Source organism: Dendropsophus ebraccatus, chromosome 10 (assembly GCF_027789765.1).
Source record: "Dendropsophus ebraccatus isolate aDenEbr1 chromosome 10, aDenEbr1.pat, whole genome shotgun sequence".
NCBI lineage: Eukaryota > Metazoa > Chordata > Amphibia > Anura > Hylidae > Dendropsophus > Dendropsophus ebraccatus.
The window spans coordinates 27,219,852-27,247,257 of NC_091463.1; the positions used below are offsets into that span (position 1 = coordinate 27,219,852).

At 42.3% G+C, this 27,406-nt stretch overlaps 1 protein-coding gene across 1 annotated transcript in view; it reads left to right on the top strand.

Moving 5' to 3' along the window:
- Positions 1-25,639, top strand: part of CRB2 (crumbs cell polarity complex component 2) — a 74,928-nt gene extending 49,289 nt beyond the window's left edge. Inside the window, exons 7-13 of the mRNA XM_069985974.1 lie at positions 8,167-9,102; positions 10,724-11,265; positions 12,031-12,196; positions 12,346-13,207; positions 13,737-13,853; positions 21,262-21,382; positions 24,015-25,639. Of these exons, the coding sequence (XP_069842075.1) occupies positions 8,167-9,102; positions 10,724-11,265; positions 12,031-12,196; positions 12,346-13,207; positions 13,737-13,853; positions 21,262-21,382; positions 24,015-24,242 (2,972 nt within the window). The 3' untranslated portion in view covers positions 24,243-25,639. The remainder of the gene's footprint in view (positions 1-8,166; positions 9,103-10,723; positions 11,266-12,030; positions 12,197-12,345; positions 13,208-13,736; positions 13,854-21,261; positions 21,383-24,014) is intronic.
- Positions 25,640-27,406: the final 1,767 nt, after the last annotated feature.

Consider the following 27,406-nt stretch of genomic DNA (forward strand, 5'->3'; position numbering starts at 1 on the left):
AATAGAAAAAAACGTAACTGAGGCCTGTTGTTGGTTTTTGTAGGTTATTGATGCATTTATTTTGTGTACAAAAAAAAATTATCTAAAAGATTTTTTTTTTTTTAATTTTTAGACTTGAGTGGTTATGGTGCACATAAATAAGGCTAAAGGTTTACGAGTCGTTATTGGTGACCATTGTGTTTAGTACAGTGATACTTATTGCTGATAAGTGTAATGTGTTCCAAGAAGACTATTCTGTATACCATAGTGATAGTATATACACAATCACACTGTAGACTGAATATACTGTTACGGAGCCATAACTGGTGCATTATACGGAATGTTATAATAACGGCGTTTCATACAATAACTTTTTTCGGAGCCATTACTGGTGCATTATATGGACTGTTATTATAATGGCGTTCATTTTGTACAATAACTTTTATTGACAACTTTAGTGTAAGACGAGGATTAGGTTGTCACATGATAGCGTGTATGTACAACACACTACGCAATCAAACTCTACCCCTAACATAACCCAAGAACTTCTTCCCGCTATAGCTCTAGATACATTACTACTATAAACTTCTCCTTCACTTCTCCTGTAACCTGTCCTTATTATACTGAAGCCTTTTGTCTCCTCTTCTCTCCTCATAATGAGATGGATTTATTATAAAACGATATAATAGTGGAGAAAATCGACTGGTTCGTGATTAACTCTAGTAATTTGGCTAAACCAATCAGTGTATTAATCAGAGTGTAAAGTCCTATTAGGCCGTAATTAGTGTTTGGGTCTATTGTCTCCACTTGGTTTTGTCTATTTATAGGTATTTAAATATTCCTATTTTGTAGGGTTCCGTCACATAGACAGTGCTCCAGTCACAGCTCCATTGTATCAGTTTGCGTCCGTTCTATCGGGATTGTTCTATTTGTTTACATTGAAATTTTGTTCCGTTGTTTTATTTGGTTTCTGTAAAAACATGACCCCACCTGATGTTACTGGGCACATTACAATATATTCTGACCAATTAGATTTTATAGGAATAACAATGGGGACTCTGAACACCATGACAATGGCTGCTCTGGTTGATGGGAGTTTGTTGTGTCAGTAATGAATGTATTTCTCTGGAGCCGGCACTGCCTGGTACAGCCCTGTGCGTTTTGTTTGTCTTAAGTAATGGACGGCTTGTGTCAGTTCTGGGAGGAATTTTCTGCATTCCTGTGTGCGCTCACTCCTGATCAACAAGAATAGGAGATGTGGGGGGAGGTAAAGCCCAGATAGGAGCCTGGGGGGTGAAGGGTTAACTGTTCTCTCCAGGTTAGGACTAGGAACCTGACTAAGGGGCTATGTTTTGGAATTTTGCAAATTATAAAATTATTAACAATTATAGATACCCGTCAAGGGGTTGCCATGGTGGAGGTTGTGGAAATTAGCCCCGTACCGATGTCCGGAATGAATGAATGAAATGTGTTTTTTTTTTTAAACTATTGATTTACTGGTTGTAGAGAAGTCTATGGGTGGAACTATAGGGGCGCCAGAGATAGCAGTGGTACCAGTGTCCTGGTCCTGAAGGGGAACTGAGAAACCAAGGTACGTGTTAGACATAGGTTTGGCACTGTGACCCAAGAACCAGTTACGTCTTTGCTTCTTTTAGTAACAATTTGTACATTTTTCCAGCATTTTGTAAGGTCCAGCATGCTCAAGTCTATTTTATTACTGGTGGTTGATCCAAAAAGTTGGATGCAGCCCTAAAGCTGCCTAATAACATGGATACAGCCATGGGCCATAGGCTGTATTTATGTTTTCCTGTACACCCAACTTCTTCAGCCACCGGTATTCAAATACGATCAGACTCTACTTGCGCTCATCTCTAGTAAGGACCCTTTGGCTAGAAGTCTTCATTTTGTATTTCATTTATAAATGAGATCCATTTGAACCCCATTGGATTGTGGGTGTGCTGACATTGGTGGACACAGTTACTTGTCCATGTATGTGGTTGTTAGCGAGGGGAGGGCTATCTGTGACTGAGACAGCGGTAATAATATAGATATACAAATGGAAGAAAGTGGAATCTCCAGACAAGGCAGATCCTCTAACAATATTGCCTATAACCACACATCTGTGTAAAAAGAAGGAGCTCCATCCAGCTTAATCTACAGTCACAGAGAACTGGGTGAGTCCAGTTATAATCTCGGAGCCATATGTCATGTGAGTTTAGCTTCTGAACCTTACCAACGGAATGATAAAGATCATTTAGGGTATCCTCCCATACAAGTATGTGGTTAGTGTCATTTCTGTACAGAAAAAATAGTCAGATCCTTCCTCATGGCACTGGTTGATGCCACCACACTGGCATATCCCTGGATATGATGATAGCAGCAAAAAGTCCTCTCTCCCATCTTACAGTACCTAAGAAGTGGACAGAAGGAACTTGGGGACTCGGAGCCTTCATTTCCTATAGGCACCATAGTATCTAGAATTATTAAGATTGAAATAAACATAGTTGCTGTCTTCCAGAAACAGCGTCACTCTTGTCCATAGTTTGTGCACAGTATTGCAGCTGTCTTGGACAGTCCAGGATGCAATGTGCTGGATATAGTAGACATAGGGGTAGAACAGTAGGGTCTATGTAAGCCATACTACCCCTAGTAGTATTGGAAGTAGATGGAGAGGAAGGCAGGTCCTTATGGGCTGAAAACAGTGTTAGAAACCTCAAGAGCATAATCTGATAGAAGGTAGGACATTTTTGTAGTGTTTTTCTGTGTGTAATATTACGGCAGCATGTGGATGAAACCATGTGTGGTGGCCAATGACCAAGGTGCAGATATATTGCAGAATTACCACAATACAGCCGCACACAAGATGCCAATAGATCTGGAATAAAGACATTACATGCCATCATACACTGTCCTGCCAGAATGTAAGGTGGCATCAAAGCAGGCGAGAGACTCCCTCTCTTAAGGGCCTTTTACATCGGCCGATAATCGGCCGGGAGTGTTGCTAAAAACACTCATTTGGTGTGTAAAAGTGGCAGTGATCAGCCGAGGAGCGGGAAAGCGCCCAATCCTCGGCTGATGTTATCTTTGTGCTGCTTTAGAACTTTAGAACGCTATCAGTGTGAACAGAGGATGTGCGGCCAATAGCAAGTGAAAACTGCCTTATTGTTGAAGACTTTGGGCTGTACTCCCAGTTTTCTGCAAATCTGCATCAGAGGTCACAGGATATTTTCCCCTCAAATCGGGCAACAAAAAGAGGATTGCTGTTGCATCTGATTTCTGGAGGCTAATGGAGCCCAATGGGTCCTTCTGCCCTATAGGAGTGTTTTGATGGCAAGACTGTCACCCAGCTTCCCCTATGATGGGTCATTTTTATTCCTTTGTAACCCTCCCTAGTGTGTTTGTGTGTTTGTGTGTTTATGTACATGTACCGTTTCCCAAAAAATAAGACATCCCCGGAAAATAAGACCCAGTAGAGGTTTTGCTGAATTGGTAAATATAAGGCTTCCCCTGAAAGTAAGACCTAGCAAAGTTTTTGTTTGAAAGCTGTGCTGTACGAGTGTACTGTGGTGAGCTCCCCCTGGTGGCCGGAAACCGCCATACCATACCCTCAGGGCCGTATTAACAGCTGCTGCTGCTGCCCTAGGCACTAAACCTGCAGACGCCCCATCTTCACTCACCAATTCTACCTAGGTAATAGCTCCAGGCGTCACATTTAACACCGCCATACAAGACCTGACCAATACTGCCATACTGTGACTAGATAACACCGCCACACCAGACCTGACCAATACCACCATACTGTGACTGGATAACACCTCCATACCAGACCTGACCAATACCATCATACTGTGACTGGATAACACCACCACACCAGACCTGACCAATACCATCATACTGTGACTGGATAACACCACCACACCAGACCTGACCAATACCACCATACTGTGACTGGATAACACCGCCACACCAGACCTGACCAATACCATCATACTGTGACTGGATAACACCACCACACCAGACCTGACCAATACCATCATACTGTGACTGGATAACACCACCACACCAGACCTGACCAATACCACCATACTGTGACTGGATAACACCGCCACACCAGACCTGACCAATACCATCATACTATGACTGGATAACACCACCACACCAGACCTGACCAATACCGCCATACTGTGACTAGATAACACCACCACACCAGACCTGACCAATACCGCCATACTGTGACTAGATAACACCGCCACACCAGACCTGACCAATACCACCATACTGTGACTGGATAACACCGCCACACCAGACCTGACCAATACCGCCATACTGTGACTGGATAACACTGCCATACCAGACCTGACCAATACCACCATACTGTGACTGGATAACACTGCCATACCAGACCTGACCAATACTACCATACTGTGACAGGGTACACCAGACCTGACCAATACTACAATACTGTGACTGGATAACCCCTCCATAGAAAACCTGACCAATATCACCATACTGTGACTGGGTACACCAGACCTGACCAATGCTACCATACTGTGACTGGATAATATCACCATACTGTGATTGGATAATACACCCCCCCCCCCCCTTGAAAAGACACAAGATTTACTGGCAAGTCTGAATGGGAGATGGGAGACTATAAAAGTAAAAACAAAGAAGGTATTTTTTTCCCCTGCTCCCTGGTGCTGCCCCCCTGCAAGGTGCTGCCCTAGGCATCGGACAACATACACTCTCCATACTCTCTGTACCTGCTGTGCATGTGACATGTGAATTCTACTTCTTGAAAAAAAAGGTATCCCCTAAAAATAGGACCTAGTATATCTTTGGGAGCAAATAATAACATAAGACGCTGTCTTTATTTTCAGGGAAACATGGGGTATATATATATATATATGTGTGTGTATGTGAGGGGACTGATGTGTGATGCAAATCTCTGTAACATCATATTACAATATAAGCAAGGATATAGCTGGGAAGGCCCTATTATAAATATTGCATTGAAGCCTTTGTGGTTTGAATTACAGCTCTGACCCAAATTCCTCCCACCGTGCAGAACAATGTAGTCGGCTGTATACTTGCTTTGGGGGTCTTTGGTCCTTTTGTAAAAGTCAGAATAATGTCTACACGTGTGTCCTTACGGCTTTTGTTTCTCCCGACTATAAGGGCTGCTTCTGCTTCTCTCTATTATTATTGTATTTCAACTAACTCGAAACTTTCATTAAAGTTGGATTAATTCTCTGAAAAGAGTCCCTGTATGGCAGAGAGTAGCATGGTGTGTGCGGAGCTGTAATGCTTCCCCTCCCCCACCTCCCCCCGATACTCTGCGCACACAACCTGCAGTTTTCTGGTTAGTCAGGATCACATCTAGTGTTTTTCTGGATTGCAGATCAGTACATCTGCCAGCCGTCATGTTTATCAGATTATTAGGGTAATCTGCACAAGGCGGAATCAGTGTGTGCCAGGCTGGATGACAAAATGTGATCCGGGGTAAGACGGGAGAGGATGTAATTAGCTAATGTGGAGGTGACATGTATCGATGGTCTATCTAAGCCTCCAGTTTGCCGGTATAGAAGCTTCTCCTGTATTATGTGCCATAGATTCATGCATTGTAACATGGGGATATGCCAGATGAAGTAGCATATCCAGAAAGTACATGGAGGATTCCATAATGATCCATCATAATTGCATCACGTTGTAGAAATAATAGCTAAAGCATCTTCCCGAGCTGCCACCCGTTATATCAGTCACTAATGCGCTGCCTCCTGGGGTATTACCGATAGAAAGAAACTATTGGAAAACATTATTTCTCTGAATTACGTCAACGTGACAAGTACAAGAGCATAATAAGAAAAATAGCCTTCTGCTAGAGGCCCTCTAAGACGCAAAGGCTTCTGGTCACTCGTCTATTAGATACAAATCATTGGTTCTACAGGTCAACGATTATTTCCTTCCGTATTATCTTAGATCCCAGGCAGGTTTACATTCACTTACTGACGATTTATCAACCACATTGGATGGAAGTTTGTTCCAAGCATCTACTACTCTTTCAGTAATATTTTATCCCATTATATAGATGCACTCATTTGACACCTTTCCCACTTGTCTACGCTGCTCCCGGCCCCAGATTCAAATTTTAAAAATGATCCCAGTTTTTACATTAAGGCACCCGGCCAGGAAACTACATCTCCCAGCATGCACTGCACCTCAGAGCCCACTGCCGGGTACCCGCCCCTGTCTTGTAGTATCTGCCCAACACTGGCTCCATCTGCTTCTGCTTTGCACAGTAAACACAGTATCTATCTATCTATCTATCTATCTATCTATCTATCTATCTATCTATCTATATATCCTCCTATCTATCTGGATCACAAAGCAGCACTTAAACACCTTTCGGACAATGCCAGCAGATTGTCCTGACAACGGACTTTTGGATATATCAACATGACCCACATGTATGTATACTAAGTGGTTTTCTCAGTGGGTCATGTAATACACCCATGTGACTGCTGGTAGTAAGAATACTCTCCATGAATGGTCCGATTGACATCCTCAGTAAGAGCATTGCTTTGGTGTAAGAGCTCCCTGTACTGGGTGGGAGGGGGAGTGGAGGAGGGGCATGGTCTGCATAGTGGGGTCTACAGCACTGTACTTTGACCCAGGAAGTCTCCCTCACCTTCTAAATCATAGCAGATCCACTTCAGGCTGGGGCTTACATCAGGGGACAGGACTGTGGGGGTAATCTCTCCATAGCTGTAACCCCTCTCTCCGCAGACAGAGAGTGCTGCATGTATGTGCCCACATCTGTCCTGCTCATTCCTCCATGCTCCCTGCAGTCTCTGTCCGCCCTTGTATTTCCCATCCTCTCCATTACTGTACAGTAACTTATAATATCACATATTCTGCTGTTCCTGAATGTTTGTTTCATTTGTTTTACATGTTATTCAGAATAATAAATCATTATTTTTTGGATGTGGAACCAATTGTCTGCATTTCTATGATTTCTTATGGGAAAATTTGCTTTGGTTTAAGATTGGATTTGGATTACAAGCACGGTCCCGGAACGAATTATGCTCGTAATCTAAGGCACCACTATATATATATAAACTATTTTATGTAACGTTGTATAGCAATAGTTTAAACATTCAGTTCTCTGCTACAGGAAAGCTGGTAACAAAAACTGAACATTAACATAACAGTGCCATCTGCTGGTGTTTATAGGGCACTACATTATTGCTTTTCTTATATATTTTTTAAACAATTCAGTGTGTGCATCCCCTGGCTGGTCACTGCTCTCCACCTTTATCCTGTATACAATCCATTACCATATTATAGGTTTGATTTCCATCATACTATACATGCAAATGTTTGTTTTTAACCAGATCAATGTAATTGAGGGCATCCCCCCCCTCTATAATATATGAATCTTTGACTGTAATAACTGGTGACTGAGTTCACAGAGAATAGGACTGGTTTGTGAACACAATCAATGTTGTTCTAGCTACAATTTTTCTGAATCTAAAATGTATGAGAGAAACAGTAAGGGCTGTGACAAGCTAATGTATAGGTTAGCACTACATGCAGAAGGCTGTACATACTGCTTGATGCTATGTATATAACGATCACTTCCTTAAAGCATAAGGATTAAAAGGTTTTTACAACATGATTTTCACAGATATAAACAGATAAAAATTCATAGATAAACCACCATGCCTACCTGTCATACAACATATACTGTATACTAAAAGAACACATCCAAATAATGGTAGCAACAATGTATGTATGCAAAGTGCCAAGCACAATATATAATTATCTATTTAAAGGGGTACTCAGTTTTTAGATCAACTGGTGTCAGAACATTATACAAATTTGTAATCAGGCTTCCATTACTTATCATCTTCTGTATGTCCTGCAGGAAGTGGTGTATACTTTCCAGTCTGACACAGTGCTCTCTGCTGCCACCTCTGTCCGTGTCAGGAACTGTCCGGAGCAGTAGCAAATCCCCATAGATAACCAAAGACATGGACAGAGGTGACAGCAGATAGCAGCATGTTGTGAATTTATACCCATTCACAACATGTCTTCAGCGTGCTATTGTGATGCCAAGATATACAATAGTATTGAGATCCTTGTGTGTGTATAACATTGATTCACTGCATCCTCGTATCTTTGCAGGCGTGCTATGCACTATAAACATCGATGATTGTGAAAGCAACCCCTGTGAGAATGGAGGCACCTGTGAAGACAGAGTCGCAGACTATACCTGTAATTGCCCACCACCAACACTAGATGGCATCACATGGGGAGGAAAAAACTGCTCCGTAAAGCTGGAGGGCTGCTCAACTCATAGCTGCCAAAATGACGCTGTGTGCATCCCCCTCTATGAAGAAGGGACCCATTCCCATTACTGCAAATGCCAACCAGGCTTTTACGGGTTAAACTGTTCTATTCCCACCACGTTCTCCTTCTCCTCCAATGGCTATATTATATATGAACTGAAGGCATCCAATGGCGATGACGCTGCTTACATGGCTGTACGGTTCAGAACAACTTTGCCAAATATGTTTCTCCTGTATCGTGGCAGCGAGGAAACCCATCTGATCCTCGAGATTTATAATGGACGGCTGCAGGTTATATTCAAAAACGGCAATACCTCCTTATTGCTGGTAATAGATGAACATCATGTGGATGATGGTCATTGGCATAAGGCAGAGGTTACACTCAATAAGTACCTGGATCTAACGCTACACCATGAAGGTTGTAACAATGGTACATGTTCTACCAGACAAGCCGTACGCGACAACTATGATGCCCAGCTTCAGGAGTTATTCAGAGTAGTATACATAGGAGGACTCACTCAGGACTCTCTGCTAGGCAATACACAGAGCAAACAAAACTTCACTGGGTGCTTAGAAGATCTCGTCATTGACTTTGTCACCGTTCTTCCACAGTCAGTTACTGATGACCGATCCCATAATATTGTACTTGGGTGTAATAAAACAGACTGGTGCCACTCCAATCCTTGTCACCATGGATCACCGTGCATTGACCAATGGGTCAACTACAAGTGTGACTGTGTCAGACCGTACACTGGTCCAACTTGCTTAGAAGGTATGGTGCTAAGGTTGTTGTTTTTTTGTCCAATCTGTTGTGTATTCTTTCATTCTAGACCTTGCTAGTTATAATTTATTATACGATTATAACAATGACTCTTCCAACTGTTTTTATGGTTTTAAAAACTTTAATATAGGTCACCCTAGTTGAAGTTTTTGGTATATTTTTTGGGAACCTGTTATCACGATCATGTCGCCTAAACCATGGGGCAAATCCCGGTGACATCTCCCCTTTCTATCGGCCTTGATTGATAGACCTTTGAATGTTTAGGTACAGGGAGGGATCAACAAGGACAGCGGGCAGATAGAAGCCAATATACCTCTTCAATGACTGTGGGTACAGAATGTCTAAAGGTCTAAAACAGTTCATCTGTCAGACCTATACCATGTATGGCGCTGCTGATAAGTCGGGGGGGGGGGGGCAGAAATAAAATTAACCCCACCTTTTAGTTTTGCTGCTGCAGCTTGGCACCACCAGTGGTATAGAACCGACAGATTCACTTTAAAGAGACTGTCAGTAGTTTTATGCTGTCCTACAAAATGTAGCATAATCAAGTGACAGAGAAGCTGGACAAAATGATGTATCACTTACGGGCAGTCAACTGTCATTCAGCAGCTGGGGGGTGGGAGAGGTGGTAAGAATCCTATTCTCCTGCATATTAGGAGAACGGCTGAACAGAATGATGGAAGTAATACACCGATCTGTTCAGCATTTCTGTCACTAGTTTATGCTGTCTTCATTTCAGGCAGCATAAACCTAGTGACAGATTCCCTTTAAGGTGGTCCTGCACATTAGTTAGAAGTAGATCTCTTTTCTCCACCTTTGGTGGCCTTTAGAGATGTTCACAAAAGATCAACGACAAAAATCTTTTTATGAAATCTTTTGTGTGGACAAACATTTTTTCCTGAACAAAAGATCTTTTGTCCCATCATTGGCTTAAAAATTTGGCAATCATTATGATGGAAGCCATCCATTTCATAAGGCTTAAAAGGGTTATCCGGAGAGCATGTAAGGTCCTACCTCTTCTGCTCTTCGGTGCTCCACTTCCTCCCTCTAACTCTCTTTAGATAACTTCTGAGATTAGAGGTGGGTGGGGGGTATGTTGTTTGCAATGTTTAATAGTTGCCCAGTGTTGCAGCGACATCAGCCATCAGCTATTGGACATTGCATGCTTGTTTTCGCCCCCTTTTCATCTCGGAAGTTATCACCAGACCTGTTTAGAGGGAGGAAGTGGAGCGCCGAAGAGCAGAAGAGGTAGGACCTTTTCTGCTCTCCATATAGCCTCTTTAATCTCATGTGTATTAGTATCTATATCTCATGTCTACCACTAGTAAGTCTTTTTGTCCCTTGTAACCTTTTCTTGGGGTATGTTTTAATGTTGCTGATACTACATGTGACCAAAGCCAGCCCTGCACACCGATGGCTGGGATTACAAACATCATCATGCAAGCATAGGCCACAACATGCCAAGATGGCTTTGGCTACATGCTCCAGCTGCAATGCTAAAACATACCCATACCCATTCATCTTTACAATTTGCACTTATCCTCTTAGTCCATTGAGTTCATCATCTGTCTGTTTCTAGTGGATTCACCTTCATTCCTCTCTGTTTCCACAGAATATACCCCAGGGACCTTCTTCTGGGAAAATATTCCTAGTTTTGCCAACTTCACAATCACCCAGCAAGTTGGAGACTCCCTCAATATTTCGGCATTTATCAGGACACTTAAACCAGATGGCCTGGTGCTGCAGATCAGCAATAGTACTGCAGATTACTTGTCGATCTACCTCAGATCTGGACAGATAAACATCAAATTTTTATCTCAAATCTTTTCTTTCAAGGAATATATCAGCAATGGCAAAAAACATATGATGAATATATCCATTAGGAAGACGTCTGTCCAACTCAATGGCTTTAAATATGAGCTGGAGCAGCTGCCATCGATGTCTGTTTCAGGAGAGGACACTGTACATGTAGGAGGACTGCCACCAGGTGGAGACATTGAGCAGTGGGGTGGATATTTTAAAGGCTGTCTCCAAGATGTTCGATTCAACAGTCATCGCTTGGAGTTTTTCTCAGTTGATAGTAATGGCGATCATGGTTATCCAGTTTCGGTCACCAATGTCACGAAGAACTGTGTGTCAGATAACACGTGTCAGGTGAGGATAAGGCACGAGAAGTATGATGTTCCTGCAATCCAGAAAGTAATCCAAAACAATCTTTAACCCTTTAAGGACACAGTGGATTTTGGCCTTAATAACCAGTCCATTTTTGAATTTTTGCTTTCATTTTTGGGTTTTCCTCCTCTCCTTCTAAGAGCCATAGTGATTTTAATTTTCAACCTAAAGGGCTGTTTGGAGTCTTGCGCCACAATCTCCTTTCTCTAGTTTTCATTGATGCCATATTCTTGAAGATGGGACGTTTTGATGGCTCTTTATTTTATTTTTTTTTCTGATATAATGTAACAAAAAAAACACATCAATTCTGATGCTTTTTTTGCTTTTTCTGCCTACGCCATTCACCCTACAGTATTACTATTGCTGTATATTATTAGATTAGACAATTATGCATATATAATTATATATTATGATATATAATTGTTTTTTAATATATAAAAAAAATGGAAAGGGGGGGTGATGTAAACTTTTATTGGGGCAGGGACATTTTACACTTTACCCTAGGGGACTATTATATTCATTACATTCCTAACAGTGTTCAATGCTATGCCATTGCACAGCATTGATATCTGCGATCTTCACATAGAGCCTGCCTGTGGCAGACTTTATTAGATAATCGCAGAGCTGACTGCATGGAGGTAAGCAGTATACCTCCAGCAGTAAAGCTTCCAGCCCAAACTCTTATGCCACAATTTTTGGCACCCAATAATGAAAGAAATTAACAAATTTTCATTTTAATTTACTTAGTCCAGCCCATGCAAGAATAATGGCACCTGCACTGTGACCTGGAATGATTTCACCTGTGAGTGTGCCACAAACTTCACAGGACCAACGTGTGAAGAGCCGGTGTGGTGTCAGCGGAAACCCTGTCCCTCAGAGTCTACCTGCAAGGACTTTCCTGGAGGGTATACATGTAAGAATTGTCCATCTTTTTACTTGTATCATTTCTGATCTGGATCATTTTAGATTTCTGTAGAAATTGGACCTAGAGTGGTTTTGCTATATTTTACGTAAACATTTGAGAGTGTTTGATGCTGAAAGATATATCTGTCCTATTTGCAGGTTTGGTCAACGCTACATTCAAAGAAGACAGCTCCGTCATCTTTACATCAAACGTTTCTTCTGGACATCATCTTACATCTGTTTCATTGGACTTCAGGACCAGAGACACAGAGGCTGTTCTGCTTGAAGCCTCCAAAGATCTGGGCCGTATATCTATCATCATTCTAGATGGTCGTTTGCAGGTCATAATACATAGTGGGAACAGTGTGGAAGGAATCCGCTTTGAGTCACAGACCCAGGTTTGTGATGCCTTATGGCACAGAGTTGAGATACTGATGCAATCTCCTACAGATGCGGCTCCTCAATGGACCATACGCTTAGATAATGAGTACAGTGCGGTGCTACAGGGCAATGCTGACATCTTGAGTTTCTTAGCAGAAGACACTGCAATTAATCTGGCTAAGCGTTACACCGGATGCCTTGGACAAGTCTCCTTTGGAGGCCTTTATCTGCCGTTTGCTGACCAATTGTCCCCACAACAGTTTATCAAGAAAGAACAAGCATCATACGAGCTTGGATGTAAGGGAGAAGATGTGTGTGGAGATACCACCCTCTGTCAGCATGGCGGACAATGTCACGATCTGTTCAACACATTCAGCTGTACCTGTGCATCTGGATGGGAGGGCGTTTACTGTGAGCTTAATATTGACGACTGCAAATCCAACCCCTGTGTCCATGGTTTGTGCCACGACCTGGAGAACGGCTATCGGTGCAACTGTTCTTCAGGGTACACCGGCAAAAACTGTGAGGTTAACGTGGATGACTGTCAGCGGCATCAGTGTTTACATGGAGGGACCTGCTTAGATGGTGTGAATAGCTACACATGTCTGTGCCCATCCTCATATATTGGGGAATACTGCCAGTAAGTGTCACTAGATCTTATAAAACATATAGAGGAGAAAAAAAACATGGCTATAAACAGCTTGTAAAATTGGTTGCGACATGAATCAATCAAGAAAAATGTCCAAATTTATTTGTGCCTACCATACATCATGGTCTACCATACATTCATGCCTACCATACATTGTGGTCTACCATACATTCATGCCTACCATACATTGTGGTCTACCATACATCGTGGTCTACCAAACATTCATGCCTACCATATATCATTGTCTACCAAACATTCTTGCCTACCATATATCGTGGTCTACCATACATAGTGGTCTACCATACATTCATGCCTACCGTATATCGTGGTCTACCATACATAGTGTTCTACCATACATTCTATATAACCCCTTTCATGTGAAGTAAAGCAATGATGAGCTGGAACTATGTAGACACAGTCAGACTAGGATAACGTAAGAGAAGCTTCAAATTATTAAGACTATAGAAAAAGATTAACTAAACTATTATAATAAATGTCCTATGACTTTCTATACTGACAGATGGCTGTTCCCCCCTGAGCAATGCGGAATAAATGTTACCTGTCTGAATGGTGGTAAATGCAGAAGTGGAATCTGGGGAGCAAACTGTACGTGCAAGCCAGGATTTAAAGGCAAAAGGTAAGAATGGTGAACGGGAACATCATAGGCAATAGTTATAATACATGTCCTGTAAAAATGAGTGTTCTGATTGTGAGAATGAGGATGAATTTGGCAGATTTAGCATGCCATCGTATTGGCTCACTCAAGGCCCTATTACACAGCCCGATGTTGAGGAGGAAGGGAGTGCTGACCTGTCAGATCAGTGTTGCTCGCTTCCTCCTCATACCCTGCACGCTGTCTGTGCTCTTACACTCACACACAGCAAGCAGGGATGGGGGGGGGGCCCATGGGAACAAGCTGCGGTCTACTGCCGACTTACCTATCATTACAGAGTGACGCGCAGCAGACCGTCACTGTGCTGATCATTTTGTCAGCCAACATAGTGCATAGTCGACTGATCATGACCATTCAACAAGCCCTATTACACCAATCGATTATCAGCCGGAACGGTCGGAATCGTCCGATAATTGCTTCCTTTAATAGGACCTTTAGGGACACATTTAATGGACCAGCTTTACTTCTCTAGCTGGCTCCTTCACTCACTAAGCCACATGTGGGACCCAGGCCTCATGCAGCACTTACCTTACACCTCCATTGTCTGTATCCCATATCTGCCTCTGTTACATGACCCACTGGGTTTCTCCATTAGGGATTTATGCACATGGCTGTATTATCAATCTAATTTGTAAAGATCTGAACTACACAAGTATCATGTTCCTCTATGTGCATGACCCCTAAACTGAACAGTATGGGGGATGCTGTACTTTGTCTTGGATCATTTTAGAAGATCAATCGAGTCAGTTTATGACCCACTCTGTATGGATCCCAGTCATATTGTGATAGATGTGAGTCCAAGCTCATATACATTGCACCTATGTCTAGAATTTGCAGGATTACAGGGCTGTCCTCTAACTCAGGGGTACGGAAACTTGGCTCTCCAGCTGTTGTAAAACTACAACTCACATCATGCCCGGCAGCCAAAGCCAAAGGCATGATGGGAGTTATAGTTTTGCAACAGATGGAGAGCCATGGTTCCATACCCCTGCTCTTATTCTATGGGTGGTGAGGCCAAGTGTGCAAAGTCTGTTCCTTTATGGAATAGTGAGAATCGGGGCATTCCTTGAGCGTAGTAGTATAATGTGAACAAAGAATCCAGCATTCTGTATGGGCCAATAAAGTTACTGCTTTATTTTCACAATGACTTAATCCTGGCCATTAGTGCTAAAGGGGAAGCTGTGAATCCCTGCCATGCTCTGGCGGGTGATAATGGTGGTACATCTTCTGTATCCCGCAGGATCGCCATCATGTGATGTGTGAAAGTGACCCTTTCCCTGATGTACATGTGACACTATATAAAGTGTTTGGACATTGGCTGATTTGTTACTATCGAGGAGGCATTTGCACATTTACACCTTTAGGCTATGTTCACACTATGTATGTGTGCGGCTGTATTTTTTATGCGGCTGGAAATGTGCGGCTGAAACTACGACCGTGGAAAAAATAGACATACGGCTGAAAACATACGGTCATTTACTTGGAAATCTGGTTCAACTAAAAATAACAAATAAAATCTTAAGAAAGTGATGCAAACACCTCTGGATGCATCTGGGAAAGCAGGGAAACAGTTTACATGAATTGCTATTACCGGGGTTTGCGATCCTCTGCAGTATGCCGATGCCGATGCCTCTCATGGTTAATATATTTAATTAATAAAACACATTTTCGTTGTAATAAAGTCCCTTTCGTTGTTCAATAAATACATTTAAACGAATTCATCATTTTGCAATTAAATATACTGTTAAAATAAATATATATATAAATAAATGTATATTTATATATATATTTATTTTTTGACAGTATATTTAATTGCACAATAATGGATTCGTTTAAATTAAATTATTGAACAACGAAACTGATTTTATTACAACGAAAATGTGTTTTATTAATTAAATATTAATTAGTACAGGAAGCTCCATAAGCCGTTAATTCATATTCCCGGTAATAGAGCATTCTGTACTAATCATCACTTTACTTTAATTAAAACATCAAATGTTTCTTCTAATTATGTTATCACAATAGCATTATTAGAAGAAACATTTAGAATTATATGTGTGCTCAGCTGATTGGCTGATCGGCTGAGCGCACATATAATTAGCGGGTCCGCAGTACAGTGACTTCATTGTGCTGCGGACCAGCGAAGAGGACACATCGGGGTGAGTATAGAGCTCTCCCCACCCCCTCCCCAGCACTGCACCCCTCCCAGCAAGGAAGGGGGGGTCACTTAACCCCTTTCTTGCTGGGATGGGTGCAGTCTGACATCAGTCTGGCCCCCAAGGGGTTAAGGGGGATGCAATACATCCTCCCTTAACCCCTTGGGGTCCAGACTGTAAGCAGCGATCTGTAAAGATGCTGCATACTGTAAGGTGCACAACACCGCTCACAATGATGGGTGTTGTGCTCCTGTTTGTGTGTTTTTTGTGTCTTTCTCCCTTTTTGTTTTTCAGATATCGGTATCCTGTGGATTACGTCGGATTCCGTGGACTACGTCGATGACCAGCGGTTGTTTGTTGTTTTTTTTTAAATAAAATGGTCAATGAGGGGTGTGGGGGTGTTTTTATTTGAATAAAAAATTTTTTTAACTTGTGTCTTCTCTTTATTTCTTTACTTTATAGACTTAGTAGTGGAAGCCGTCTAATAGACGGAATTCATTACTAAGTCGGGGGCCTAGTGTTAGCCGGTATAAAATGGCTAACACTAACCCCCCATTATTACCCCAGTACCCAATGCCACCAGGGGTACTGGGAAGAGCCGGGTGCCAGTGGTCCCGGAGCGTCAAAATTGGCGCTCCTGGACCGGGCGGCAGCAGGCTGGTAAGATTTAGGCTGGGGAGGGCCTAAACCAATGGCTCTTCCCACCCTGGTGTTACCAGGCTGCTGTCGTTTGGTTTTTAACCCGGCTGGTTATAAAAATAGGGGGGACCCTATGCGTTTTTTTTAAAATAAATAAATAATTAAAAAAAAACACATAGGGTCCCCCCTATTTTTATAACCAGCCGGGTTAAAAACCAAGGGACAGCAGCCTTGTAACACCAGGGTGGGAAGAGCCATTGGTTTAGCCTAAATCTTACCAGCCTGCTGCCCCCCGATCCAGGAGCGCCAATTTTGACGCTCCGGGACCACTGGCACCCGGCTCTTCCCAGTACCCCTGGTGGCATTGGGTACTGGGGTAATAATAGGGCTATTAGACGGCTTCCACTACTACGTCTATAAAGTAAAGAAATAAAGACAAGACACAAGTTAAAAAATTTTTTATTCAAATAAAAACACCCCCACACCCCTCATTGACCATTTTATTAAGAAAAAAAAAAACAAAAAACAACCGCTGGTCATCGTCGTAGTCCACGGAATCCGACATAATCCACAGGATACCGATATCTGAAAAACAAAAAGGGAGAAACACACAAAAAAACACACAAACAGGAGCACAACACCCATCATTGTGAGCGGTGTTGTGCACCTTACAGTATGCAGCATCTTTACAGATTGCTGCTTACAGTCTGGCCCCCAAGGGGTTAAGGGAGGATGTATTGCATCCCCCTTAACCCCTTGGGGGCCAGACTGATGTCAGACTGCACCCATCCCAGCAAGGAAGGGGTTAAGTGACCCCCCTTCCTTGCTGGGAGGGGTGCAGTGCTGGGGAGGGGGTGGGGAGAGCTCTATACTCACCCCGATGTGTCCTCTTCGCTGGTCCGCAGCACAATGAAGTCACTGTGCTGCGGACCCGCTAATTATATGTGCGCTGAGCCGATCAGCCAATCAGCTGAGCGCACATATAATTCTAAATGTTTCTTCTAATAATGCTATTGTGATAACATAAGTAGAAGAAACATTTGATGTTTTAATTAAAGTAAAGTGATGATTAGTACAGAATGCTCTATTGCCGGGAATATGAATTAACGGCTTATGGAGCTTCCTGTACTAATTAATATTTAATTAATAAAACACATTTTCGTTGAAATAAAATCAGTTTTGTTGTTCAATAATTTAATTTAAACGAATCCATCATTGTGCAATTATATATACTGTCAAAATATATATATATATATATATATATATATATATATATATATATAAATATACATTTATTTATATATATTTATTTTAACAGTATATTTAGTTGCACAATGATGGATTCGTTAGAATTAAATTATTGAACAACGAAAGGGACTTTATTACAAAGAAAATGTGTTTTATTAATTTAATATATTAACTATTAGAGGCATCGGCATTCGGCATCATTGCCGGATATTTTTGAAGTACTCCGTACGGACCGCCTGTCAATCCATGGCCGCATTTCCAGCCGCAAACAATGGTCTTGTTCATTTTTTACGGGTCTGTTTACAATAGGGCCTTAGATTCATACATAGTGTGCACTGTGCAGCCGTTTATCGCATACTTTCCAGCGTACGCATGAACCGGAAAAATCCGGCCGATGATTTACCGCCCGCAATACAGCCGCACAGATACAGAGTGTGAACCTAGCCTTAATACACGTGCTGCACAACCAACATCTTCAAAACAGCTGATGAAATACTTGACATAAGATGTGTCGCCGTTTACAGTTTTTAATGGAGTAAACCCTATTATTTGTTGCAGGAAGAACACTTTTTATGAGCACATTGGAAAAAACACGTAGTGAGCCAACTATGGCGGCTTTATCCTCTCAGACCTCTCTCCCTTAAGAATAACTTTTACACTGTACCAAATAATCTCACCCAGTTCTCTATATTTTTGATCTCCCTGAACTGGATGATTGAGTAAGTGCAACAGGGGAACACCATTTGTGGTGAGCCTCTAGTTATGGTGCTACCGGTCACACTGAGGTGGTAGCGGTGATGCCAATTCTATGGTGGTTGGTAGTGTAGTGTAGCCTAGCCAGTGATGGTACTGTCAGGACGCCAGTGCTAGTTCAGCACACAGGTGTGATGGTACACTTGCTTTTAGTTGTGGCTGGCTGTACTGTTCCCCAATGGTCGGTGACCTGCCGGGCTGTGATGGGTCCTTTGGGCTCTTGCCACAGTGGTCAAGAGTGGGGAGATAACCCACCCGGACTGTCGGTACGGCCACCCACAGAAAAGGAAATTAACTCAAGGAATGTAGCAGGTATGTGTAGGTGCTGGTGCAATGATCACTAAGTCCCAGTTGAATAAATAAAATGGCTTTACTGATTGCAATACAGGATACCTTCTCAATAGGTGACTTCTGGGATGCAGACTTGAGCTCACTGAATCTGTGCTGGGAGATGCTCTAAGTGCTGAGGTAGAATAGAAGTGCTGGTTTAGTTTAGTGTTGAGGAAAGTAGATGATATTGTCGGGAGAGCTGCAACCCAGGGTTAGTAGTGTGCTATGCCGGAACTTGAGAGAAAAGTACTGAAGAGGTGCAATAATATACTGTGGATAGGTACAGAGGCTATTACTGTTTACCAGAAAATTGATCACTATGCACATTTGGCCAGTCCAATGCTGATAGGGGCAGATGGAACAGCAAGAGTCTAGTGCAATACCCCTCCCTCTCTATCTATCTATCTATCTATCTATCTATCTATCTATCTATCTATCTATCTATCTATCTATCTATCCATCCATATGTCCTTTTGGTGCCCTGGGTGGGGATCTACCACCCCCAGTGCATTTTTTTTGTCTCCAGCCAGCCTGCCCCTTATAATGAATATCAGCAGAACAGCTTGCGGGATTGGTGTACCGGGGACAGTAGTTGGCATATGCGTTAAACTCCTAATATCACGGTGCCCTGTTTCCTATAGGGATATATCAGCAGATTAGATTCTTCTAACCTGCTGGTAGTTTCCCTTTGTAACTAGGACAAAATACTAATATCAGATAAAATTATTCTGGATGGTGTGGCAGTTCTAATGCACGGGTGATGTCTTTCGCCTGGTTTAGAAGTCATACAGTATAAGCTCGCTATATAGTCTTTATTCCAATGTGTAAATGTTTCACCATTGCCAAAGCTACCAAGTGTTTTTTAGTTTTCACACATAGCAGAATATACAGGGTTTCCGCTCTTAACACATATACATCGCAATACTTCTTGTGTAATGTCTTTGATCAGCTATTTAGTATGGAAGGTTCAATATGATGGATGTGCATGAAAGCTGCGAATATGCAAATGTCCTATACACAAGTATACTGTACCTCGCAACACATTTTTCAGTCTGTGTTTTTGCCTTCTGAACATAGCCTTAGGCCCCGTCTGTGATGGCAGCACCTAGGTCTCATTCCTATCAGAGAAGGGGAAGATTAGTTCATCACAAAGACATCAGTAATTCAATAGCTCACAATTCACTGAAAAACAGCCTGGATCTTTTTTTTTTTTTTTTTTCATAGTGAAATCGGAGCATCTAGAGAGCGTCCCTCTCCTTTTGCCTCCTCCATGACAGTATCATACAATGCAGTAAGCTTGATGGTGTTGCTATCAAGGGTCAAACTGCAAAAGCTAGTGACCAATGCTGAGCGGACTTGCCAGGAAAACAAAAATACAGCCGATAGCTTTTCCAGGACTCCTCAGAGTACATCCAACTCTTCCAGCCGCCTAGAGTCAACAGTTCAGCAAGTCCGCTCAATACTACTAGTGACCAAAAGCGGAACAGACTTATGTGTCTGACATTGTTTCAGCCCATCCATTCAAGTGAAATGTAGTGCCAATCTAGCATAAACCTTTCCCATGCAAGCCATTTCAGGTGGGCAGATCAGCACTGCAACACTAAATGGATCATTGTGACCTTTTTGTTACTTTGAGATCCTGTTCCCAATAGATTTCTGTCTCTAGTAACAGCTAGAGATCAGTACAGACTATAGGAAGTGGTGGCAGGGCTTATGTGCCTGCAAACTAACTGCTCCAGATGATACACATTGTTCCTGAAAGGTAAATCAAGGCTTCCCCTTTATCTCTTACCACCCATAATTTCCAAGAAAGCTGTCAGTGTACTTAATGCTCTATGTTCACACAACTTTGGTATAATCTCCTTTTAGCTTCTCAACAACAGAAATATCTCAGTGCTTAGTTTGATCATTTCCTTGCTGCAATGTTTTTTATTTCTTAAATTTTTGCTCATAGAACCCAATGTATCAGTAACCCCTTTGCCCTCCACATGCCACCTATAATACTGTACAGTGTAAATGATCAGTCACGCACAGTGCCAGCCTGTTCACTCTTTCTCTGGTGCCATTTCATGGCATAGCAAAGAGGAGTATGTGGTGTGATTGGCCAGAGAGGTAAGGGAAAGGAATATGGCAAATGCAGTATGTATGATGAAACTAAATGTCTTTCTTTTAGAGAGGTTTCACTGTATAATGTGTATTATTCTATACATTTGGCTGAATTATCTATTCTGTAATACTTTGTGCAGATGTGAGACCAACATCAATGACTGTGAGCCTAACCCATGTTTCAATGGCGGGGCATGCCAGGATTCAGTGAACGCCTACAAGTGTATCTGTAATGCCAGCTTCACTGGTGTCCGCTGTGAGGTAGGTGGCTATGGAGCCGCAGATGATGAAATATATGCACCTGTCTTGTGTCAGAAATCGCAGTACTACGTTTCCTAAATCAATGCTTGAGCTTCACCCCAGGTGTTACCTCCACCGCTGGGATCACACGCTATCCAGAGTTCCTTCACTGCTGTTGCCTTTGTCAGGAATCTGCATGTGTCTTCACTGTTGGTTAACAACCTGTTTGCATGTTGTATGTGATCACATCATGTCATTGTATGTCCCCTGAAATGATGAAACCTTCATTAAGACAGAGAATTGTCACTCGCTCTATGCCTCAAACTTTTGCCAGTAACTTTTGTTACTATGATGATATCTACTGCAATGGGATGTAATCTCGCATGTTCGCACTGATTCTACTTTTCATTTCTAAATGTAATTAAAGAGGTTATCTGGGACATAATAATAGACCAATGGAGATCTGACACTCAGAACTTCAGCCAATCAGCTGCCGTTTAATAGGCACGCCTCTGTATTTTCGGTAGAGGCTAAGCCTCGTATTACAGCTTTCACTTAAAGGGAGCCCATCATCACATTCATGATGCCCACACCAAAAGTCATTGGGGCCATTAGCAGTGGCTTCTACCTGCCCTGCTGACCTTTATTGATAGATCTAACCCTATACCCAAACAAGAAAAGATCTATCGATCAAGGCTGCTAAGGCAGAAAGAAGCCAATAGAGACCGCCCTGTTGAAACAGAGCTGTATGGCATTGTAATACCAGGTACAGCCACTACTAAAAGTATGGAGCTGTGCCTGTCCATTTTAAAGAACTAGATAACCCCTTTAAGGGTCCTAATGTGGAGTTGGACCTGACTGCTTGTTGTTTGATGTCCAGACTTTGTGAATAACCTGCATGTTCATCTATGTGCTGGTGGTGAAGTATTCTTTCCAAATGTATCTGATGCATGTCAGTGTTTGTCTTTAATTATTAGGTACAGTATGTAGTGATATTTTGGGGTTTGGGCTGTTCTTGCTGCGGTTTAGTCACATTATCTAGCTTCACACTGCAAACAACCGATCAAGAGAAGGAGCAAGGAGAATAATCTTGTGTCCACTGACAGAGAGAGTCCTGCTTAGGCCCCACATAGTAATAAGTTCCTATTATAGGGGACCTGTTATCACTTTTATGCTGCTCCAAGTCATCAGGAAGGTCACTGGCAGCTTCTTCCCACCCCACCAGCCACGAATGACAGATCTCTCCATGTTTTGATATAAGTGGAGATCTATCAATCAAAGATGGTGGGTTGAGGAGAAGCCACCAGTGACCACCCCGATGACTCATGCTTCAGGTAGCATGAAAGTAATAATAGGTTTTCTTTAATGCCCCTCAAAATAACGTCCCTCTTCTGACCCACCACAATGATAAATGACACCCTTTCAAGTTTAGGTGGACATTTTATTGTGTGGGATACCCAACTGTATTGGGGTTGATAAAGTCGAAGGTATACTCTTCTTACCCTGCAAAAAGTTGAAATACGAAGAACCAGAATCATATAGATAAAATTCACTGCTTTATTTGGTGCTTTTGCCTCTCGTGCTGCAAACAGCCCTTACTCACTGCATCAAATTAAGCCGTGAATTGGATCCGTTAGATTCTGGAATTCTCTTTCTACTCTTTGCAGGTGATACAATGCAGTAACATTATCATGCCCCATGCACCAGGAAACTGGCGTCCCATGCAGAAGCTGATTGACCCCGATGCAAAATCTGTCACGAGGTCCCTTAACTATAATGCTTCATTTATGGTACTGGCCTACTAAACTTTATGGTCCACATCAGGCCCAGATGCTACCACATCCTCCTCTTCCCCTACGATTACGATTGGTCCCATGCATGATCATGCTGTCCAGTGCTGAGCGGACGTGTTTAGCTTTGTTTACATTCTTCGAATCTAAACACTCGGCATTTGATTCCCCACCACTACAGACGTTGGATGCTGCCCTAGGGAGTCCTGAAAAACATGGATACAGCCATAGGCCTTATCCATGTTTTCCTGGCAGCCCCAGGCTGTAGGCAACTTGTGCAGCCACAGGGAACGTGAAGAGGAATGAAATGCCAAGCGTTCAGGTTCGAACAGTTTGACAAGTCCGCTCAGCACTAATGGTGTCCTTTAGGGTGCAAGTCAGTGTCCTAGAGAAGTGCAGTGCATGGAGAAAAAGACTCTATAAAGTGGTACTCCTCTAGGGATCAATGGCACTCTAAATGCTCACCTCCTTTCCTCCCACATTGACCCTCCCTGTAGCTATGACATTTAACAAGCCTACAAACCCATACACCGGCATTAGCTGTCTGTCAGTTGTTCTTTCAATAGGGACGAAGCACCTGCAGGAACAATAGATCAGGCATGATAAAATCCAGCATCTCCAATACTTTCCTCTGACATCTTCCATGCCCCATACACATTAGTTGGCCAATCCCACCAAAATCAGAGTGAAGCTCTGAATTCTATGGTCACCTTCATAGGCATTTTTCTGACCAAAACCACCATTGATCAAGTCCAATATAAACTTTCAGTATTGTTTGATTTGTTCATTTCCCGAGTATACAATGTATCCTGTACCTTCCAGGCAGGGCTCCTGTGATATAATATGCTGTTCATTTCTTGCAGAAAAGCAATACAGCCTTGGCCTTCCCTTTCCCTCTCCTTGGAGTTGCAGTCCCTGTTTCTTGTGGTGTTTTGCTTCTCTTTGTTATTGTGGGCATCTTCATGGTGCTGACAGCAAGGAAGAGGAGACAGTCTGAAGGCACGTATAGTCCAAGCCAACAGGAGGTGGCTGGTGCCCGGCTAGAAATGGATAGCGTCCTAAAAGTTCCCCCTGAAGAGCGACTGATATGAACCAAAGGAAGGGACAGTTGCGTGATCACTTTGAGGATTACACGTCATGAGGACGGTCACATCTCTGGAATTGTCCTCTTTGTATATGGCAGCTAGTCTTTACTACTGACCATTTACTCATCAAGACGAGAAGCATAAGACTGGTGGAGATTCTTCCGAGACAATTCTGCCTAATGTATAGGTGAATGCCATACAGCCACCGTAGGAGCCGTGATAAACCTCTGACTATGTTCTCTGTATAGATGTGCTAACTATCCAGAGCCCTCGTCTTCAATAGGTGAGACATCTGTTATACTTGAACTATCGAGAGGGCAATGTTCTGGATGTGCCTGTGTTTTATAATGATATTTTTATATGACATGGAAAGTCTTTATGGAAATCTTCTTGTATTCTGAGAGACAATTTTTTATAACCCATTTGTGCCTTGGGACTGGTAATAGTTTTGCTGCAGTATCACTAGACAATGCACATCAACTTTTCTCCTGCCTTATTTTCAGTACTGTCAATGCACTAATATGGAAAGAGACGGGCACTGTCAGTCACATCACAATACAGAAAGATCTCTTATATTGTCCTCAAGGGACATTTTGGCAGTTCCATTATGTGTTACTACTTTATATCACTGAAAGCTTTGAGGAGAATCACACAATGGAACTGATATTCTTCAAACCAGTTGCCTTGAAAACAATACAAATGGTTCTGCTGCTAAATAGTCTTCTCCACTGGGTATTTAAGCAAAGCAACTACATATCAAAAAGAGAGCTTAATGGGCACACGTCTTGGCCTGGGTTCAGCCTGAAACTTGCTTTTGATGTGAGCCCCATTGTTTTGGAATACTGTGAATTGTGGTGTGTATTGTTTCTGTGTGTACACGCTTCTCCCTGCCCCACCAACCTCGATTGGATAGATTTCTTCCTTTACCCGAACAGGGAAAATGTCTCAGTCAAGGCTGGTAGGTATTATTAAGCGGATCTGTCAAAATGTTTGGGTCTGGCAATGTTAGCCGAACCCCAATGCTTGGCGCTTTAATTACCTATGGCTGCATCCTTGTTTTTCTGGACTCCCAACTTTTTCAGCCACTGGTATTTAAATGCTAAACAATCTGACTCGCGCATGCTTGAGTTGCGCCCATCTCATCACCAGTCTTGGGAATCATGATCTTTTGTTCATAAGTAAACCCATTTAAATGCTAACACTAAGGGCCTGTTCACACTATGGAATCGTTTGCCGAAATTCCACAGAGACGCGTGAGGCCTCCCATTGAAAGAGATAGCGGGTGGAATTCGGCGCTGTGTCCGCGGGCAGGGGTTCTGAGCAAAATTTCTGCACTGATTCCGTAGTGTGAACAGGCTCTAATCACCAAAGATGTGAAAATCTATCAATGGATGAACCTGAAACTTCAGACATTGTATCAGACAGATCAGAAAGTATCAGACATTGATTTATTCTGTCTAGAAAAAAAGTTCCGCTTTCCAAATGGTTTTCCATGTTCTCCGATGGATTCCTGGGGAAGGTCATACCAGATTTTTCTAGGGAATTGGAGCTCTTGGAAAGTGTACCTTCTCTTTGTAGAGAGAACAAATCGACTGAAGTTTGAAGTTTCATTGCTTTATCCTTTAGATTCCCTCATCCGGTTATAATTGGTTGATATTACAGGGTTTCCCATAACCAAGGTGGGCGCCAATCCAACAACTTCTATTTATTGGGTGTCTTATGAGATTATTCATATTGATATAGTCATATTACACTGGATTTTGTATGGTGTTATTAAATGAGATTAGACTCACAGCTTTTACTGAATAACTCACAACATTTGTGGGTAGACAATATGTGCTAAATAGAGATTCGCGCAACTCGAGCCCGTTTGGTATTTAATTACCAGTGGCTGAAGAAGTTGGATGCAGCCCTAGAGATGACTGGAAAACATAGGCTGTATCCATGTTTCCCTGGACTCCCTAGGGCTTTATCTAACTTCTTCAGCTACCAGTAATCGAATGCCAAACAGGCTAGAGTTGCGCTAATCTCTAGTCCTCTAGCGTGTATACTGCAGACCTGTAGTTCACTCAGCCCTGCTGAGTGCATGAGGCCTCACACTGTGACAGTAGACCACTGAAGCTGTGTAACCTACAAATTTAGAGGTTTGTTTTTGTCAAGGCAAAATGTATTGATGACCTGCCAATATCCGATAAGCGGGTGCTGACACTTTTCACTGCTGCAGTGCCTTAATACATATTGACACAGGAAACACTTCTGTACATTGTGTAGTGGTCATTCTAGGTTACTGCATCTCCGCTCTCATTCACTTCCAATGTGAGCTGGGATGCAGTAACTAAACTTGACCACTACACAATATATGGAGCTATCTGCTTCCAGTTGTGTTTATTGTGGATGCTGTCACCACAGATTTACCAAAGAGCTGACTGACAGTGGCACTGGTTGTTGGCACCCCACAGATCTGATATTGAGGACCCATCTTGAGAATAATCAATCAACTTTGTCCAGAAATCTCCTATTGATTTTTTTACAGAACACAGCTGTGCAAACACTGGATTTATGCTATGTAAATGCCTATGTATAAACTGTATGATAATTTGTTTGTATATTTTGCACTGTACGAAGAGGGCAAAGCCCAGATACCATATGCCGTGTAAATAACGTGCCAAATGCAACAGCAAATGAATGAACTCTAATAAAAAAAAATAATAATAATAATCCTGATAATTTGTGTTCACTATTTTGAAAATACAGCATAGGTAATAGATAACATTCAGATCATATGTAAATATGGTAGATTGATTGGGTGGTATATATAGTTATTACAAATTAAAGAGTAACTATCATTTTAAAATGGTGCAGCTCCAAATTTTGGAGCAGGACTTGCATTTTTTTGCTTTAGCTGAGAGAAAGTGAGAGGTCACATTGCTTGGAGCCACCCACCAGTTTCAAATCATTGTTACCCTTTAAGGTTATGTTCCCACGACGCACTGATATGCTCAGACAATAGCCGAAATGAATGATTGTGAATAGGGATGGTCCGAACCCTCCGAGGTTCGGGTTCGTATGAACCCGAGCGCTCGGCATCAGATTCCCGCGGAGCGGGTGAATACAGCGGGAGGACCGCCTGGAAAACTGGGATACAGCCTATGGCTATGGCTGTATTCCAG